Genomic DNA, 21399 nt, shown 5'->3' on the forward strand with positions numbered 1-21399 from the left:
ATTAAGAAAGATCCAGGGTGGTAAAGTAAAACTTTTTTTTATTTATTATCGAATATTTCCTGACAGGTATGAGATTTATTTATTTTGCTCAACAGGCCATGTAGGCCCTGGGCGTGAAAAACACAATTACATTTTTTTTTACTATACATATCTACAATATTAATTTGTCTATTTAAAAAATACATCATATAAATGTATACATATATATAGCTCTCATTTTACAATTCATGGCACATTCTTCTGTTACAATTTCTCTTGCGCTCTTCTTACCACTCCTCTCCATTCTTTTCTGTCTAATACATACCTTGTTTTTTAAAGTTAAACTTTTTTTTATTTATTATTGAATATTTCCTGACAGGTATGAGATAACAACATGAAATTTGGTATGTGGGGGTTTTTTGGTTCTAGAAAACTAAATTCCCTACCAAAAATTATGTATTGCCCAGAGGGCGACACATACGCCTTTCAGCACTCATTTATTACGTTCAATTTTTTTTATCCCTCACTCTGTATAATTTTGATATTAAAATTTTTATTCTCCTATTAGTTTTACTTAAAAAAGGTATACTTCTTTCATCTCCCTAAACTCAACTGTTTTCGAGATAAACGCATTTTAAATCTGCGATACACCATCATTTTTAGCATAATATCATTGTAGTTACACCCGAAAAACAACTTAAAACCATAATAATTGTGCCAGTTCTCAAATTTATGTCATTGCATCGCAAATTCCATTTGAAGAAATTTGCGATACATTTTTGGATAATTTTATTGTTTTAAGTTATTTTTCGGGTGTAACCACAATGATATTATGCTAAAAATGATGGTGTATCGCAGATTTAAAATGCGTTTATCTCGAAAATGGTTGAGTTTAGGGAGATGAAAGAAGTATACCTTTTTTAAGTAAAACTAATAGGAAAATAAAAATTTTAAAGTCAAAATTATACAGAGTGAGTGATAAAAAAATGTAATAAATGAGTGCTGAAAGGCGTATGTGGCGCCCTCTGGGTAATATATAATTTTTGGTAGGGAATTGAGTTTTTTCGACCCAAAAAACCCCCACATACCAAATTTCATGTTGTTATCTCACACCTGTCAGGAAATATTCAATAATAAATAAAAAAAGTTTAACTTTACCACCCTGTATCTTTCTTAATATCAAGATTTTATTAAAGTAAGTTGGGTTAAATCGTAATATTTTAGAGTATAGAATCTACTGTTTCTTTTTGTACAATTACTTAAGGACCACCCTGTATAAAAACGGATCAGAAATAAACTTAGTTGAGAAAGAATACTTAACAGTCGAATAGCAGCCAATACAAAACTTACAACTTGAGGATAATAAGGAAATCAAAGGCAACGAAAATTTAAATATCTATTTATATTCGCAAAACCGGAACAACTAAGAAGGTATGCGGGTATGCACCCTCGGGAAACATCTTAGGGTAATTGGGGGTAGTTACCCCATACCAATAGGGGTTGCTGAATTAAACAATACTTATAACTACTTGTTTATTACCAAATATAAAGACCACAGTAAATAGTTGATGTGCTCACGGTAAAACCATCTGCTAGTGCATCTGGATTAAGAATGATCTTTTTAATAATACGAATGAATTAGAATGAATCACGATGCCTTCATGTTATATAAACAAACTTGTAACATGTAGTTTGTTTATATTGTCGACTCAGCTTGACCATGACTTACGAAAATATGAATTAGTTGACTATGCAATATTGTCTACTGGTGCTTCTAACAAATCTAGGTGACCTACTAAAATGTAAACAAATGTGTATGTTTTGGTTTCGTTTCTAGTACATTTAAGAATTAAATGAATATGCGTTGATCTCAATTTTGGGTGTTGATAAACCCTTACAAAGGAAATAACCAGTAGTATACAACAAAATGTTTTACAATAAAATTAAAACAGTTAAAAAATATCTTTATTTAATACATTTACAATAAATAAAAACAACAGTTATAAAAACCCATCACCTCTTTGAAAAACCTTGACTAGTATATAAAATCGCAGAATAATACTCATTATTAATACTTTCTGTTCCTTGTCTTTCTTCCATACCGATTCCATAAGCTTGCACTCGCTCGATCTTCGTAATCGTGCTGTGAATCAGCTCTGGCCGATAAGACGGCCACATCTACTTGAGAAGGAGGCGCAACGGGTGCTTGGTGGCTGTTTTGTATAGGATTCGTGTTGCTTAGTAAAGGCCTATTAAAGTTATAATCATTTTCGGTGTTGCCGACTAAATATTCGTTGTGGTAATAACCGTTTTGTATATTATGTTCTAAAATTGTCGGTTCTACATCAACTCGTTGTATATTATCGTTGTCTATTCCTTGTAAAGAAGGAGGGTTAATCAATCCTGGAGCCTTGGGTCCATTAACATCACCAACTTGTCGGTGAATCCCAATTTCAGGAGGAATAATATTTTGGTTGGGAATTTGTCCATCAAAGTGTCCATGTATATGTTGTTGGTTATAATTATGTGGTGCAACATTGGTAGGTACTGGTACCAAAGTACTAGAATGTACTCCAGGAGATATATTATTTTGTGGCTGAATTGGCCCACTAAGGGGTCCATTGTAACCATGTGGCGCAATGGTAGGAGATACTGGTACTAAGGTAATAGAATGTATTCCAGGACGAATAACATTTTGTGGCTGAATTTGGCCACCAAAATGTCCATTTATATGTTGCTGATCATAACTAAGTGGTGAAATAGTGGAAGTCACTGGAATTAGTGTACTTGAAAGTACTCCAGGATACGCACCACCAGGATGAATGAAACCGCTAGCACCTTCATCTTCCACAACGATTCCTGGTGTAGCTGTGGCTAGAACGACTTGTCCAGGATGCGGTGCTACTGTTGAAGAATGTACTGGTATATGAGGAATGTCTGAAGGTCTGACACCCTCAAATTCTTCTCCTGTTAATAAACCTGTGGCAAATACTGGTACTTGTGGGTGTGAAATTGTACTGCCTGGTACTACATGGATTGGTCGTGCAGCTGCAATCCGAGGTCCTTCATATTTATGCAATGGTGGACCCAAAGTAGACACAACAGGCCCTATAATTGGTGGAGCTACAGTAGAAACCGAAAGCGGAGAAACCGTTGACGATATTATTGGTGGAGATATTGTGGACGACACTATAGGTCCTACTGATGGACCAATTATGGGACCATTTGATGCTAAAGGTAGTTCGTGGTTAATTTCGACAAGGGGTGGGAAATGCACAGGTGGTACTACTGGAGCAACGACTGGTCTGATTCCTGATACTGCAATTACTGGAGGAGTGACAATCACTTTAGCGGTTTCTGCAAGAAGAAAATATTTTAATAAATAAAACAAAGTACTAAACTCTAAGAATGTACCACAAAAAAATTTTTTATTAAAAAGTTCAGTCTTACAAAAGGACGCGGCCCAACACGAGCCATCCTCAGCTAAGGCCCGGCGCAAATTGAACCTAAGCGAGACACAACCTGCACCGGCTAACTGCGTAGACAGTTTTGCGCATCCTACTATCAACACATTCGTTCGCAGGTCTCGCTTGGGAACGTTTGTCATCCGCGTATGGTTTGTTCAACAGTAAATGGTGGAGTTCAATTAGTGCGGTCGTAAATATTATTAAATTTATCTGACCTGGCCCATTGTTAAGACCCACCCGGAGCGATAAGCAACCGAGGTAGACAGAGTTGGTCTTTTGAAAATTAACACTGACTAGACGCCATAATAAAGCAAAAAAGTTTTACCAGAAAACATATTTAAATTTTACCTTTTATACTATTATCGGTTAATCTAGGATGTTTATAGTGGTAACTAATTGAACTCAGCCATTTACTGTTAAACATACCATACAGTTTTTTTGGGCCGTGGGACGCGTGACTCACCGCCAGATGTTTATTTTTACTTGTTTTTGTTTGCGAGATGGACGTATCTGAAATGAATACGGATGGTACCTAAGTACAATTTATTATGATAAATAAAAATATTAGCATAGTCAACACCCCGAGTGAATACTGCGTTGTCTTTGTCATTAAATTCTGATAACTTTTGGTAGACTAAATAAGCGGCGATACGAAATTAATAATCAAAGTTATGCCTTTACAAAAACACATTATTAGAAAAATAAGGTGAAAAATTATTCATATTACTTAAAATCGTGATCGATAAAAATATCGTATTACTCTCAAATTCAACTTATCGGCATATTACATTTTTGTTTATTACATATTACATTTTTTATGCTTAAAAATTAAAAACGAAATATGCAGATAGTGTTATTTTTTATGACCGATCGGCAGCGGAGGGATTATGAATTATGATCTGCAGTAATTGTAATAGACCAGGGCGCATCTGTAAAAATATTAGTACATTTGGACGTTGAGAGGTGACTCAAATTTTTTTGCAGAAATTGCTTGAAAATAGCTCAAATAATAATATTTGAGTTATCCTCCCTCTTAAAAAGGTCCGGAACATTGTTTAAATAATCAAAATGTCAAAAAATGAAGGAAAAATTCAATTTTTTTCTTCGTTTTTTGATTATAACTTTAAAAGTATTCATTTACGAGAAAAGTTGTGTTGACATAAAAGTTGCATAATTAAATTTACTACAAAGTAGAATTGGTTGCAAATTTAAAAAATAGTCACCCTTGTTGCAAAATAGCAATAATTGCGAAAAAACCATGCAAAAACAAGTATTTGCATTTTACGTTTTTCAACCATTTATACTACACTTAGGACCTTCATATTTCATGATGAAAAACTTTATGATATAGTAAAATAATACTGTAAATTTCATTAAGATCGGTTTAAAATATTTTGTAAAATAAATTTTGCAATCCAGCTTTCGCAAAAAAATTCATTTTTTCAAAATGTTACAGGACTGAAAATAAAGCAAATATCAAGTTAAATTTTTTTTTTTGCATATAGAAGTGTACTGTACCTTTCATTTGCCATTTGAAAAATTAAAATCGATTAACTATGCTTTTCTCATGAGGATCTTTCAGTGCGTCACATTTTTTCGATTTCTTTCTAACGCATTAAATTGCATGTGACAGAAAAAAACGCACGTCGGTGATTACATTTCGTCGGTGACATTTATAACATTTATTCTAGTTGTCAATATATGGCGATATAATCGAAAAAAAATTATTTACTAATTATATAATATATGTATGAATATAATCTGTACAATTTATAAGACTATACAAATAAAAGAAAATACCATTTTATAAATGCAATAAACACAATTGATTTGATTTTATGCCAAATTGCAAATAAAATGTGACAACTGTCAGATTAAACTAAAATATCATGTCACTAAAATGTATATTAACACGGACTTACCTTTTTTTCTATCATTTGTGACGCACTGAAAAATGCTCATGGAAAGAAGCATACACCGGCGTCAGGATTTTTTTTTAAATAAACATTAATTATTGGTGCTACGCGCAGGACGCGGATAGTTTGCTCTGATTGGGCATTCCAATGACCTTTGATAATAATTGATACATTTTAATTTTTATTACATTTCGATATAAATAAATAAATTTGTTTATTGCAAAATAAAAACACATATTCTATCCTTTGAACTAACACTTTTTTTAGCAAAAACTTTCTTTGTTCATATATTTTAACTTAGAGAATAAAAGTTTATTATTTTTAAATATATGCAATTGTTTAAACAATATTTCACAAACAATAATAAAATTAGTTTGATTTTTGTGGAATTAAAATATTAAAATACAACAAAATATAGGGTAAGAAAATAATATATTAGATAAAGATTGGAAGAAATTTTGGTGGAAATCAACTTATGTGAATCGAACACCGCTGTCCTGCGCGTAGCACCAAAAATTAATGTTTATTTAAAAAATTTCCTGACGCCGTGGTAATTAATCGATTTTAATTTTGCAAATTGCAAATGAAAGCCACAGTACAGTTCTATAAGCAAAAAAACATTCAACTTGCTCTCTGCTTTATTTTCGGTCCTGCGACATTTAAAAAAAATGAATGTTTTTTGCGAAAGCTGGATTGCAAAATTTATTTTGCAAGATCTATTAAACTGATGTTAATGAAATGTACAGTGTTGTTTTGCTATATCATAAAGTTTTTCTGGGTAAAATATGAAGGTCCTAAGTGTAGCATAAATGGTTGAAAAAGGTAAAATGCGAATACTTGTTTTGTATGGTTTTTTCGCAATTATTGCTATTTTGCAACAAGGGTGACTATTTTTTAAATTTTTAACCAATTCTATAAGGTAGAAAATTTCATTACGCAACTTTTGTGTCTGTACAATTTTTTCGGAAATAAATAGTTAGTTATAATCAAAAAACCAATAAAAAAATCGAATTTTTCCTTCATATTTTGACATTTTGATTATTTAAACAATGTTCCGGACCATTTTGAGTGGGAGGATAACTCAAATATTATTATTTGAGTTATTTTCAAGCAATTTTTGCAAAAAAATTTGAGTCACCTGTCAACGTCCATCTCAAAACAGATGCGCCCTGGACTATAAATGATTGCGATCCTGCAGTAATTGTAAATGATTGTGATCAGAGCAGAAATTGAGGAATATGAGTTATGACCGAGTAGTAGGGGAGAGATTATTTTAAATATTTAGGTTTTATGTGCAGAAATAAAATACTTAGGGTCGGTTGTTCGAACGTTAATCAAAAATGATCATTATCAAATATTTAATTACTGTCACAACTGTCAATTTCAACTTTGATTGGGTTTGCTGAAAACATAATTATTGATTAAAATTATGAAATTAGTTAATCAATTATGTTAATAATTGTTATGTTAATTGATTAACTAATCTCATAATTGTTTTTGGTTTTCAGCAACCCAACCAAAGTTGACATTGACAGTTGGTGACAGTAATTAAATATTTGATAGTGATCATTGTTGATTAGCGTTCGAGCAACCGGCCCTTAGTGTAAGATATCTTTTTATGCACCCGCTTATGAGCAAATTCGATGTTTTCGAAAGTCATACCGCTACCACTATTTAGGGACGTGTAAGATATTTTTAAAACGTTACTAGTTACAGTTACGGAAATACCGATTTTAAGTTGCCTACTCAATTCAGTACAAGGATCAGATATATCAGTATTTTGTAGTCAGTATTGGCCAATGGGATGATAGAAGGACGTGGAAGTTAGGAATCGGACAACGTCGAAAGACTGTCTAAAACCGATACATATATACCTCTGAGAACCGGTATCAAAAGTAACCGTTACATATCCGCACTGATTTTGCCCGTCTCTATTCGCCACGTCGATAGCCAACGGTTGGGTTGTGTTGTGTTGTGTTTAATATGCGGCACGCTAGAAAAATAAATGCACGGGTCACCCGTCCTGCCGGCGCAGGTTATGTCTAGCTTAGGTTCAATTTGCGCCGGGCCTAATATAGACCAGGGCGCATCTGTAAAAATATTAGTACATTTGGACGTTGAGAGGTGACTTAAATTTTTTTGCAGAAATTATTCGAAAATAACTCAAATAATAATATTTGAGTTATCCTCTCTCTCAAAAAGGTCCGGAACATTGTTTAAATAATTAAAATGTCAAAAAATGAAGGAAAAATTCGATTTTTTTCTTCGTTTTTTGATTATAACTTTAAAAGTATTCATCTTCAAGAAAAGTTGTATTGACATAAAAGTTGCGTAATTAAATTTCCTACAATATCGAGTTAGTTAAAAATTTAAAAAATAGTCACCCTTGTTGCAAAATAGCAATAATTGCGAAAAAACCATCCAAAAACAAGTATTCGCATTTTACGTTTTTCAACCATTTATGCTACACTGAGGACCTTCATATTTCAGCCAGAAAAACTTTATGATACAGTAAAACAATACTGTAAATTTCATTAAGATCGGTTTAATAGATTTTGCAAAATAAATTTTGCAATCCAGCTTTTGCAAAAAAAATTCATTTCTTCAAAATGTTACAATTCTGAAAATAAAGCAGATAGCAAGTTGAAATTTTTTTTGCTTATAGAAGTGTACTGTAACTTTCATTTACAATTTGCAAAATTAAAATCGATTAACTACCACGGCGTCAGGAATTTTTTTAAATAAACATTAATTATTGGTGCTACCAATAATTAATGTAAGTACTGGGACAGCGGATAGTTTGCTCTGATTGGGCATTCCAATGACCTTTGATAATGGTTGATACATTTTAATTTTTATTACATTTCGATATAAATAAATAAATCTGTTTATTGCAAAATAAAAACACATACTCTATCTTTTGAAATAACACTTTTTTTAGCAAACATTTTCTTTGTTCATATATTTTAACTTAGAGAATAAAAGTTCATTATTTTTAAACATATGCAATTGTTTATACAATATTTCACAAACAATAATAAAATTAGTTTGATTTTTGTGGAATTAAAATATTAAAATACAACAAAATATAGAGTAAGAAAATAATATATTAGATAATGATTAAAAGAAATTTTGGTGGAAATCAACCTGTGTGAATCAAACACCGCTGTCCTGCGCGTAGCACCAAAAATTAATGTTTATTTAAAAAATTTTCTGACGCCGTGGTAATTAATCGATTTTAATTTTGCAAATTGCAAATGAAAGGTACAGTACACTTCTATAAGCAAAAAAAAAATCAACTTGCTATCTGCTTTGCTTTCAGTCCTGCAACATTTTAAAAAAATGAATTCTTTTGCGAAAGCTGGATTGCAAAATTTATTTTGCAAAATCTATTAAACCGATCTTAATGAAATTTACAGTGTTGTTTTACTATATCATAAAGTTTTTCTGGGTAAAATATGAAGGTCCTAAGTTAGCATAAATGGTTGAAAAACGTAAAATGCGAATACTTGTTTTTGTATGGTTTTTTTCGCAATTATTGCTATTTTGCAACAAGGGTGACTATTTTTTAAAATTTTTAACCAATTCTATATTGTAGGAAATTTAATTACGCAACTTTTATGTCAATACAACTTTTCTCGAAGATGAATACTTTTAAAGTTATAATAAAAAAACCAAGAAAAAAATCGAATTTTTTCTTCATTTTTTGACATTTTAATTATTTAAACAATGTTCCGGACCTTTTTGAGAGGGAGGATAAATTAAATATTATTATTTGAGTTACTTTCAAGCAATTTCTGCAAAAAAATTTGAGTCACCTCGTCACCTCTCAACGTCCATTCTCAAAACAGATGCGACCTGGACTAATATAGGAACACAACATAGAACTGACCCAATAGGAAGGAGGAAGAATCGATCGATCTTTTACAAAAAACATGATGTAAATCATTTAATACCAATTTAAGACTGTTTGTGTAATACTATTTGTTTTAAACCAAGCGATTCGTCCTCTTTCATGTTGGGCCAGTTCTATGTTGTGTTCCTGTATTAGCTGATGATGGCTCGTGTTTGGCCGAAACCCGTCCTTTTGTAAGATTGAACTTTTGAATAAAAAAAGTTTTTGTGGTACATTCTTAGAGTCTAATACTTTGTTACCTCTAGACCATATTTGTGAAATGGGGATACTTCTCTTCAAGATTTTAATAAATATATTTCAACACATTTTTTTCAACAGTTGTATTAACTTGTACCTGGATGATAATATAGTACTAGTATTTTTCTAAAATGATATTTTAAGAAGAATTACATATAGATAGTATAAATCCCGAAAGACGGGAAAGCAATTGAACCTGATCAAATTCCTGTTGAGTTACTCAGATTTTTAGATGAAGAGGGAATTACGATGCTCCAAAGATTTTTCAACCAAATCTATAAAAAAGGAAAATTCCTTGTCCAATGGCTTGTATCTACCTTTATTCCTTTGCCAAAAAAGAACAACGCAACAAAGTGTCAAGACCACCGACTGAAAAGTCTGATGAGCCATTCTTTTAAAAATATTCCTTAAAGTTCTTCACTAAAGAATCTTCACAAAATGCAATAAGGTTATTTGTTGCTCACAATTTGGATTTCGAAAAGGCCTGGGTACCAGGGAAGCACTAGTTGCAACCCAAATGCTAGCTCAGAACTGCTACGATTAAAGGAAAGATGTAATGATGTGCTTTATAGATTATGAAAAAGCCTTCGATCAAGTACAACATCATAAACTCGTACATATACTAGAACAACTCGGCATAGATCAAAAAGACATTCGTTGCATAGAAGCTCTTTACTGGAATCAAACAGCTGTCGTCAAGGTGGATAATGAAACAACGCAAGCTCAAAAAATTCTCAGAGGTGTAAGACAGGGATGCATTCTCTCCTCACTACTGTTCAATTTATATTCAGAAAGTATCTTCCAGGAAGCTCATGAGGAATGCGAAAGCGGCGTCAAAGTAAATGGTACCTGGGTTAAGAGTATACGATATGCGGATGACTCGGTTTTAATAGCAGACAATATATAAGACCTCCAAAACCTTCTTAATAAAATTGGAGAATATAGTGAGAACATGGGACTTAGCATCAACATCAAAAAGACGAAGTTCCTTATAATCAGCCGTCAATTATGTCAACATCAATATGCAAGACTAGCATTATAATGCCAATAATAAAGACTATATAACAACCAAGATGTAGAGCGCATAGGGAAGTTTAAGTACCTGGGATTCTGGCTATGTGAAGACTGGATGTCGGATATGGAAATTAAATGTCGGATAGAAAGGGCCAGAAGTGCATTCATGAAATTCAGAAACGTCTTTACGAACTCTGACTTTGACCTAAGCCTAAGATTAAGAGTTACGAAATGCTATATATAGTCGGTGCTCGTATATGGCATGGAAGGTTGGACTTTAAAAATAAACACAATGAACAAGCTAGAGGCATTTGAGATGTGGATTTATCGACGAATCCTTAAAGTAAGTTCCCTGAATCGCACGAATAACAAATGAAGAGATCCTGAGGAGAATTGAAATGACAACTGCTATGCACAATTAAACAGAGAAAAACGGCATACCTGGGTCACCTAATTAGAAACGAAAGATACCAGTTTCTGCAAACCTTAATTAAAGGAAAGATCGAAGGAAGAAGGGGAGTGGGCAGGAAGAAAATGGCATGGCTCCGTAATGTCAAACAATGGACAGGACTAAGAAACATAGGAGACCTAATACATACTGCAAGGGATAGAGACAAATGGTCAGACGTAATCGCGAACATTTATTAGTGAATTGCATAAAAAGAAGAAGAAGTATAAATTTTGAGATACTTTAAATTTAGTAATAATCAAGAAATAATAATAAGTACATAATTACTTGTAATGGTAGTCGAAGCAGGTCCAGAAACTACAGATTCAGATCCTCGTGTAGAAATGCTTCCAGAAGGTCCTACTAAGTCAGTAGATTCTTTGGGCTCAATAGCAGGAGCATCGATGATTTTTGTTTCGATAATATGTGGATCTTGTTCAACAATATCAACCTTGTGCCCTACAGGGACTGCTGGTGCTACCACTGGAACTACAGGTTGTACAACTGGAGCTACTGGTACTACTGGTGGAATAGGATGTAGATGTGGAGGTGGAGCAACAAGATGTACAGACGGCGCTAAAGGTGGAGCTACAGTCCCTTGAATATCTAAGCGTCTAGTTGTTAGGAATGGAGTTACTGATTGTATTGGTGGAGCGACGGTACCGGGTATAAAAGGTTCCAAAGGCGCTACTAGAGTTGGACTGACTGGATTGGACTGCACGATTGGTCCAATGTACCCATCTTCAACCAAAGACGGTCCAGCAGGCCCGATCACCGTTTCGGAGTATCCCAACGGAATAACATGACCATCTTCTATATACTCAGGACCGATTGGTTGAGCTACTTCAAGAACAGCAGGTTCAGCAGCTACGATGGGTTCTAATTTTTGTTCAGTCGCTATAAGGCCTCCTTTTTCTTGGGAAGTGATAACGCTGCCATCTGGGCCCTTAACTATCGTTTCTGAATCAGGTCCTTTATATATACCACCGATGCCTCCTGGGTTTGCTACGATAGTATGAAGATGACACTGGACAACTATGATGTAGCCCGAGAGGGCTAGGAGCCAAAGCTGCAACAATAATAAATTTTATATATTTCTGCTTTATTCTTTAGCTGTAGTATTAAATTTGTCGCATTCAATAACCAATATCCAAATATTAATATCCAAATATTATAGTATGGGAGGAAAGTATGTTAAATGTGCAGTCACTCGAGCGCTTTGGGAACCTATTGGGTTGTGAAGAGTAAAACCAAAAAAAGATAAGTAAAGTTTTCCATTTTAGTGGGGACTTTCCATTTTTCATTTAATTTTCCATTTCCAACAATCGTTTTTTCCGATTATAGCGCCATTTATCCATAATTCGAAAAAATGTTTCAAATAAAAGTTACTTATTTTTACGTAAGGAATCCTAATCTGCAATAAAAATGGACTCCTATTTAAAATTTTAAAGTAACCCTCCACACCACCTCCGTGGGGGTCGTGTTTGGTGCCATTCGATAGATGTTTAAAACATATTGAATAAGTGTATTTTTCAGTTTTTCGATCTGATGTTCATTTCGCAAAATATCGCGGGATTCGTATTTAAAATTTTAAATTTACACTCCACCCCTCTCCGAGGGAGTCGTGTTTAGTATCATTCGATAGATTTTTGACAAATATTGAGCACATATTTTTTAGTTTTTAGATCTATCGTTCATTTGGAAATGGTTTTTTCAGGTAGATTTTACTAAAAGGCATTCAGGGAATTATTTATCTACTATAAAATTACAGTAGGTACCTATAATAATAATTAGTTAATTGATTATAGTATTTTATTTTTAGTCACAATTGGAATTTTGACAAAAATGGCATGTTTAATAGAAAGTAATTGCGGTAAACCTTTATTGGTATTTGAAAATTTAATTTTTTATAAAATGAAAGTTTTAAGAAGTGAAGAAGTGTTCTGGAGGTGTAATGAAACAACTTGTAGTGCGAAATTGTTTACTATTGGTGCAAATTTTACAATATCTCGAAGTAGCCTACAACATAATCATGAACAAGATCGTCAGAAGATATTTCTAAAAATTGTTTCTAACTTTTGTATAAACGTAAATCCGAAGAGAATCTAACTGAAAAACCAGCAAAAATTATACGTCAAGAGCTTGCAGGTAATTTGACTGAAACAATTACTACGATTGATGTCAGTTAAATAAGAAAATATATTTATATATTTATCGACGAAAAATGATGCCTAGTCAACCTCCTTCTAATATTGATGAGGTTCAAGAATTTGTGAAGAGCTGTGCTCAAAAAACAACCAAGGGGGAAAATTTTCTCTTTATAAACTGTGTCAAAAGCAAGATAATTGTATTTAGTTGTGAAACAAATATAAGACTTTTAGCCACATTGAATTTTATACAGAGAGGGTAAAAATTATGGAATAAATTAATTTTCTCTAAAATGGACGATTTTGGAAAAAAATTCCGAAACAGGTCGGTTTTTATTTTTAAATTAAAATTGTGTGGCATATATTTCATACTAGTCACGTTTGGTAGCTCATTTGAAAGGTAAAATAATTCTCTATTCAATAATATAATCATTATTTATACAGGGTGATCAAAAAAATAATTTTTGAATTGAATTAATTGACGCAGAAAGAAGAATTTAGGTATGTTCTTTATTTAACTAAAAATCCATTGTACTGCTGTCAGAGTAGCAAGTAGAAAAAAATGTTTATTTTACAAATAAACATTTCTTTTCACTTAAATTAAATCTCAAACAACCTCTCACCTGCCTCTAGGCAATTCGAACATTTAATTTAAGCGAAAAGCAATGTTTATTTGCCAAATAAACATTTTTTTCTATTCTCTGGCAGCAATATAATGTATTTTGAGTCAAATAAATTAAATACATTCTTCTTTTTGTGTCAATTAATTTAATCCAAGAATTATTTTTTTGGCCACCCTCTACAAATAAATATGTTAATGTTTATATTACCGAAGAGAGAATTAAACACCCTTTCAAATGAGCTACAACACGACCCCTATTCCCATTTAAAAAAATTATCGACTACGTGATCACGTTCAGATTGATGACGTCACTAGTATGAAATATAGGCCAAAAAATTGTAATTTAAAAATAAAAATCCACCTGTTTCGACATTTTTCTCCAAAATCGTCCATTTTAGAGAAAATGAATTTATTTCGTAATGTTGCCCCTCTTGTATGTATGGTACATTTCTTATGCCTGGTTGCACCAACATATCTTAAGCTCCAGCTTAGCTAAGCTCTACTTATAGATAGGGCCTCCTTGAGTATCACTTACGTTGCACCATAATTTTAGATTCTTACCTTCGTATCAATTATATCTATTATTATATTATGGTATTCTTATTGTAATATATTATAATTATATTATATTAATTCTTATGATATTCTCGACTTAAGCTTAAGATCTGTTGGTGCAACCGGTCATTACTGTACCACATATTATTTGCAATTATTCACTAGTCTTGGGTTAAGTAATGGGCATTATGTATATGGGCATTATATCTTTATTAGATATACTGTTTACTGCCAAACAAAAAACAGAAACTTACAACAATTTTTTTATTTATTAAAATCAGAAATTTTTAAAGCTCTCAAAATTGAGTTTGGGGGCGTTCAAGTATTACGTAACGCAATTTTTGAAGATTTTTGACCCCGCCGTCCCCCCTATGTAACGCACCGTAATGGGGCGTTCACGTATTACGTAACGCAATTTTTGAAGATTTTTGATCGCCCCTCCCACCAATCAATCCTAGTAAAATTTTTGTAGATTGTGAAAAGGCTATACATAATGCAGTCATTCAAATGTGTCCGAACACTGAAATACATGGTTGTAGATTTCACCTACACCAAGCTTGGTATAGAAAAATTCAGTCTCTTGATTTAACATCAGAATATACAAAATGATTCTGAAGCAGGTAAGTGGCTCAAACAGACTTTTGGCCTTACATATTATATATAAAACCAGAAGACGTATCAGATTGTTTTGTGTTTGATTTAATGTCATGCAAACTAGAAAATGAAATTTTAGATAATATGTTGATTATTTAGTTGAAACTTATGTAGACGAAAATACCATATTCTCCCTATATTTGTGAGCAGAGGTAAACTCTTCGGTTATTCGTACTACGAATGCTTGCCAATCTTTTCAGTCGCATTTTAGTTCATCGTTTTATAATACGCATTCATCCATATATGTTAAAAGTCTGTTAAAATTTAAAGTTTGCATATTGCTAAACCTATCAAAGATAAAGAAGTTAACTGAAATTGAAAAATAAATGTAGAAAATTTATTAATATCAGTCTAATCAAATCAAATGGATTTTGTAAAGTGTGTCTCTTAGTATAATAGTAAATATTAAATAATAATTTATACATTTTACTTATTATCTATATTATAAACTATTATTATAATGTAAGGAATTTAATGTCTATTATTCGCATTTTGGATGCTTTCATAATAATCATTCTTAAATTACATCTATATTTTTATTTTATTACCTGAGTTAGTTGGTGAGGAAAATACCTACCGGATTAATAGGAACCCTTAAATTTGGTGAGGAAAATACCTGTCGGATTATATGTTTTTACTGGTTGGTGAGGAATTTACCTCCGCCCGCAATATTTACGGAAATCTAGCACTTCAATCTCCATTCTGCACTGAAAATTTGTCTATGCATTTCCATTAATACTGTATTAACTATTGAATACATAGGTACTATCCTTAGAGGTCAGCTAGGATTATGTGAATTAGAATTACTTGTATAATTTATTGTAAGAATTTAAATATTAGGTACCTAATAAATTTGGCCACACTACAACCTGTACCTCTGTACCTGCCATTCTAAAATACCATCAACATTATTATTACGTTAATACATAATGAAATTTTAACGTTTTATCCTACCTTATAAATATATATTCTTATTTAAACTCCTACCATAGGTACGATGTACAACTTTCATGAATAATTCAAAATAAGTTTTTACGGGAAACAACACCAAAATTACAAATTCAAAAATATAAAGTAAACTAGGATTTACCGGTTGGTGAATTGGAAAACGGGCCATAGGAAACTCAATGTAAAATTGTAAACTGTTGAATTCCTGCTTCCCTAATTATTTTACATCAAAAGACATTAGAAACTCTTTGTAGAGGATTGAAATCTGTATTGAAAACAAGTGATAAAATTGTTCTACGAATTAAGCATATTCCAATATTTTGTAAAAATGCGTAAAGATACGTTTTCCAGCCCAAAATTAGGCCACACACAGTGCAATAATGTGTCACAATGAAGATATTATTTTCACATTTTTGAACTGTCAATATTTTTATTTTATCATTATAAGCAATACAGTTGATAAGATATTGACTGCGGAGAAAGTATTTACTATTCTAATTGGAAAATAAGCCACAATTTAACTTGAAAAAGTTTTTATTTTTTCCTGGTTTTTCCTCGTGATTTACTATTGAATCATTAACACCATAATTTTACTGTGACCATTTCATGTGGTTGTCTTTTTAAAGACAAATCACATGCTATGATTTTTTTGTGACATATATTCTTGAGTTAAAGTTGATTTCTTGTGATCGAATGAACTATCTTTCAATGAAGTCGTCCCAGGTACGCAACTCATAAATATTGGCAATGTCATTTTAAATAATCTGTATAATAATAGTCATAAAGTATAATATAGGTATGTCTGAATTGCCGATATGAATTATTAGAAGAATTTTTTTACTAAGCAATAACATTTTGTATTTTGATAACGACGTCCGAAGTGGTAATCGAAACGTCAATAAAATCATTTTTCAAGTTAAATTGTAGCTTATTTCCCAATTAGAATAGTAATTTATTATTTATTTTAGAATAGTAAATTACATAAATGTCACAAATAAATAGCTTCAGAATTAAGCGTACCAAGATTAGAAGAGAATAATAAATGAAACTGTAATATATGTAAATTAAACTGAAATGCAATTGGAAGAGGAATTAAAAACGAACACTGGGAACGCTTATTAAAAGAACTAGCGCACGTTTTTTATGGTTTACAAACAGAAATATGGTGTTTTATAATTTATATGATTTCAAAGATGGTAGGTGAAGGAATATATATAGACCTGAAACACATCGAAAAGGATACATGGTTTCACCATCTAAAGAAGTTATTTATAAAGGAACAAAAATTACGTTGAAACCACAAACACCATAAATGAATATAAACGAAGAAGTTCATATAAGCAACCATGAAGTACAAAAAACACTTGAAAATAAAGAACAGAACAGAAAAAGCTGCAGATAAAGATGGAACACCAAATGAATTAAAATAAATTATTGAAATAGGCGGAGCGGCAATGACGGATCAATTGACATTAGTTAACAAGATTATAAGACACAATAAAATACCAGGAGAATGGAGGACAAACGAGCTAATCTTGTTATAGTCCAGAAAGCCACTGCGCATCCGCTAGGAAAAATATTCTAATTCGGATTTTTTGCACAATCTTACTTAAAAAGGACTTCTTTTAACAAATTTGCATGTTGCCAGGACCAAAATGTGGTCAAAAATTTTTTAAACGTTTTTTTTTTGTTTTTTTCCTAAAATTATATTTTTTGCATGGAAAAAAGTTTTTTTAGGTTTTTTGTATCATTCCAAACAGAAAAGGTCTTTAGTGACTTTTTTCTAAAATTGATAGTTTTTGACATATAAGCGATTAAAAATTGAAAAATTGCGAAATCGGCCATTTTTAACCCTCAAAAACTATGTGAAAAACTAAAAATTTGAACGTTGCCAAGGTAGGTAGATATTATTTAAACATCGATTGATGAAATCCCGAAGAGTTTTTTGCAATACAATATTCAAAACTCCTTTGTTTTTTAATTGCTAATCAAGCGTGCGCGACACTATTTTCCACCGACACAGTATGGTGCAAATGAAAGGAATAAATTCGTTATTCGTAAACCGGCGACTTTAAGGAAAAATCCCGAAACAGGGCGATTTTTATTTTTAAGTTGTGATATTGTGGCATATATGGTATACTAGTGACGTCATCCGTCTGGGCGTGATGACGTAATCGATGATTTTTTTAAATGAGAATAGGGGTCGTGTGGTAGCTCATTTGAAAGGTTCTTCAATTCTCTATTCAGTAATGTAATTATTTATATAATTATTGAAGTTATACTTCTTTACCGGCGATAGAGGGTGATTTTTTTATATGTTAATACCTATCAGATCGGCGCATGCGCATTATAACTTTGTTCTGATTGGATGTTCAAATGACATGTCAAAAATTATCCGATATGGCAGCTGTGGTTTGGAGGTAAAGGCAAAGGTAAACAAATGTATATTATAATATATTAGTTTTATTGTTGTGAGGACAGAAACAAAAAAGTTTATAATATTGTAGTGACTTTTAAATAGTTTTTAAAAGCAACAGGTACGTAATAATTGTTAATGTATCATGGGTATAATCCTACCTATTTGATCTGCCAAAATACATAGTATGTAATACTTTTATTTATATAATTTGATAACCATCAAAATTTCTATCAATATTCACCTAATATATTGTTTTTTACTCTATGTTTTGTTGTATTTTTCAATTCTAAATCATTTCAATTCAAAATTAAAATAATTTGATCAATTTTAAAAATATCAAAATATCACAAGTTTAATCCGTTTAGTTAGTCGATCTTCGTAAATAATGACACATAGTGTCCGTGGCTAAGCGGAGAAGGCGAATGAATTCCAATACCAACCGCTCTTATCAGCGCTGGTTCGAGTCCCAATAGAAACTTTCTTTTTTGTTTTTTTTTAATACATTTTATGATTGTAAGTATATTTATTATATAATTGTATTTTCAGAAAATACGTATTTAGTTAAAAAATTTTCGACAATTAATGTTCAGACATCATTTGTGGCTTGTTTAATGTGTTTGTGTGTGTTTCATTCTTTTATTATTTTAATTTTTGGCACTGTTCTAATAAAAATGTTTGAGAAGTAGTAAGTATAAATTAGTTTAATATTTAAACAAAATATAAATAAAAAGTATATTAATTTCGTTTAAATCATATAATAGAAGTATAACTTATTACGTGCGTACAAAGTACACACACATTCTTTTTTTATACAGGGTGTCCTTCTACTTCTTTTTTTTGGCAAATAATTTAATTTAATAAAAAATTTTTGGACACCCTGTATAAATAATTATGTAAATGATTATATTACTATATAGAGAATTGAAGAACCTTTCAAATGAGCTAGCGCACGACCCCTATTCTCATTTAAAAAAATCATCGATTACGCCATCACGTCCAGATGGATGACGTCACTAGTATACCATATATGCCACAATATCATAACTTAAAAATAAAAATAGATCTGTTTCGGGATTTTTCCTTAAAGTCGCCGGTTTACGAAATAACGAATTTATTCCTTTAATTTGCACCATACTGTCGGTGGAAAATAGTGTAGCGCACGCTTGATTAGCAATTAAAAAACAAAGGAGTTCTGAATATTATATTGCAAAAAACTCTTCGGGATTTCATCAATCGACGTTTAAAGAATATCTACCTAACTTGGCAACATTCAAATTTTCAGTTTTTCACATAGTTTTTGAGGGTTAAAAATGGCCGATTTCGCAATTTTTCAATTTTTAATCGCTTATATGTCAAAAACTATCAATTTTAGAGAAAATTCACTAAAGACCTTTTCTGTTTGGAATGATCCAAAAAACCTAAAATAACTTTTTTCATGCAAAAAAAATAATTTTAGGAAAAAACAAAAAAAAAAACGTTTAAAAAATGTTTGACCACCTTTTGGTCCTGGCAACATGAACATTTGTTAAAAGGAGTCCTTTTTAAGTAAGATTGTGCAAAAAATCCGAATTAGAATATTTTCCCTAGCGGATGCGCAGTGGCTTTCTGGACTATTAAGCAAAAAGAATGATAAGTAATAACCAAATAGGTACAGAGGCATTAATTTGCTAAATACTACCCTAAAATTTACAACAAGAATTTTGCAAGAAAAATGAATCAGCTCATAAACTTAGCAGATGAGCAACAAGGTTTTACTACGGGAAGGTCGTGTGAAGATGCAATATTCGTCATAAAACAGATTACAGAGAAAGTATTGATCACAAGGATAATAAAGAGATCCCGTTGAATATTATAAAAACTATTATAATTTAAATGAGAATACGCAGAAAAATAAATTACAGGAAATACACTGATATACCGAATAAGAAGTGACGAGATCAGAACAAAATGTAGAAGTATCAACTGACCGTGCAATAGATGGAGTGATAGTCTTCCATAGAATGAACAAGGAAAATTGCTTATATAAAGAACGAAGAAGAAGAAAATTGTCATTAGACAAAGAACAATGAGAAAAATCAGTTTGTTTTGTTTCTAACATATCAAAAGAAAATACTTTTTTCAATTACAACATGAAATGTTTAAATTGAAATCCGATGATGAGCTAATTACTACAAAGACACTTTTGTAAAAACAATAATAGATTAAAAATATTGAATAGAATATGAAAGAACAAAACTAAAATACATTATAATATTTTTAATATAATTGCATCATTACAATAATTTCTTGTCCCTAATCAACAACCGACATACCAACACCACCCGGACCCACCCCTTTTCATTATATAACTAAATAAAAATATGTAAACAATTACCACAAGCTTCATGCTGGATCTTTCACCTGAATACGAAACTGGAATATAACTGATATATGATGCGTGAGATACAACTTTTATTAGATATATCTTAAAGTTCCTGTTTTATACAGATATGCAACCTTGTCGCGTTTTTTCGAACTCTTTCACCACGCCTTCAGCTCTCGTATGTAGTTGTTATTATTCTTGGCGGTATTGTTTCAGCCGATACATTTTCTTGATCTTGCTCGTTGGAAGAATTGCCACGGACTATTACGAAATATAAGGCGATTGTTCTTTTATTCATTCTACAAAGTTTATTATTGCCGTCTTTCATAAAAGTGAAAAAGGTTTTCTGAGTATATTGCATTTACAATGCCAAATAATTGGCGTAGGAGCATATTTCGTTAAACCCTCAGTATATGAATTAGTGGAAGGGTGGAACACTTTAGATATCTGGGTAGCTGGATTGACTGCAGGGTTGAAAGTGATAGAACTTACACAAAAAATCTTTATTAGTTGGCGTTCTGTATTGAGCAGTAGAAGTTTGTCATTTATTACACGTCCAAGAGTATTGAAGTGCTACGTGTGGCCAGTTTTGTTATGGATGTGAAACCTGGACAACAAAAATAAAAAATTGTAGGTAGTGTTACCGTCGCATGCTCAAAATCCCGTGGACAGCACATATATCTAACGAACATGTGCTAGATACCATGCACAAAGA

The 21399-nt window shown here is 31.8% G+C and overlaps 1 protein-coding gene across 1 annotated transcript; it reads right to left on the reverse strand.

Annotated features, from left to right (window-relative positions):
* Positions 1-1922: 1922 nt before the first annotated feature.
* Positions 1923-20951, reverse strand: LOC126889272 (uncharacterized). Its single transcript, XM_050657387.1, has 3 exons — positions 20697-20951; positions 11266-12046; positions 1923-3336 (listed from the first exon to the last, which is right to left on the reverse strand). Exons 1-3 carry the CDS (start codon positions 20706-20708, stop codon positions 2048-2050), a joined length of 2082 nt encoding a protein of 693 aa, XP_050513344.1. The 5' UTR covers positions 20709-20951; the 3' UTR covers positions 1923-2047.
* Between the last annotated feature and the right edge of the window lie 448 nt (positions 20952-21399).

Source organism: Diabrotica virgifera, chromosome 8, assembly GCF_917563875.1.
Source record: "Diabrotica virgifera virgifera chromosome 8, PGI_DIABVI_V3a".
Taxonomy (NCBI): Eukaryota; Metazoa; Arthropoda; class Insecta; order Coleoptera; family Chrysomelidae; genus Diabrotica; species Diabrotica virgifera.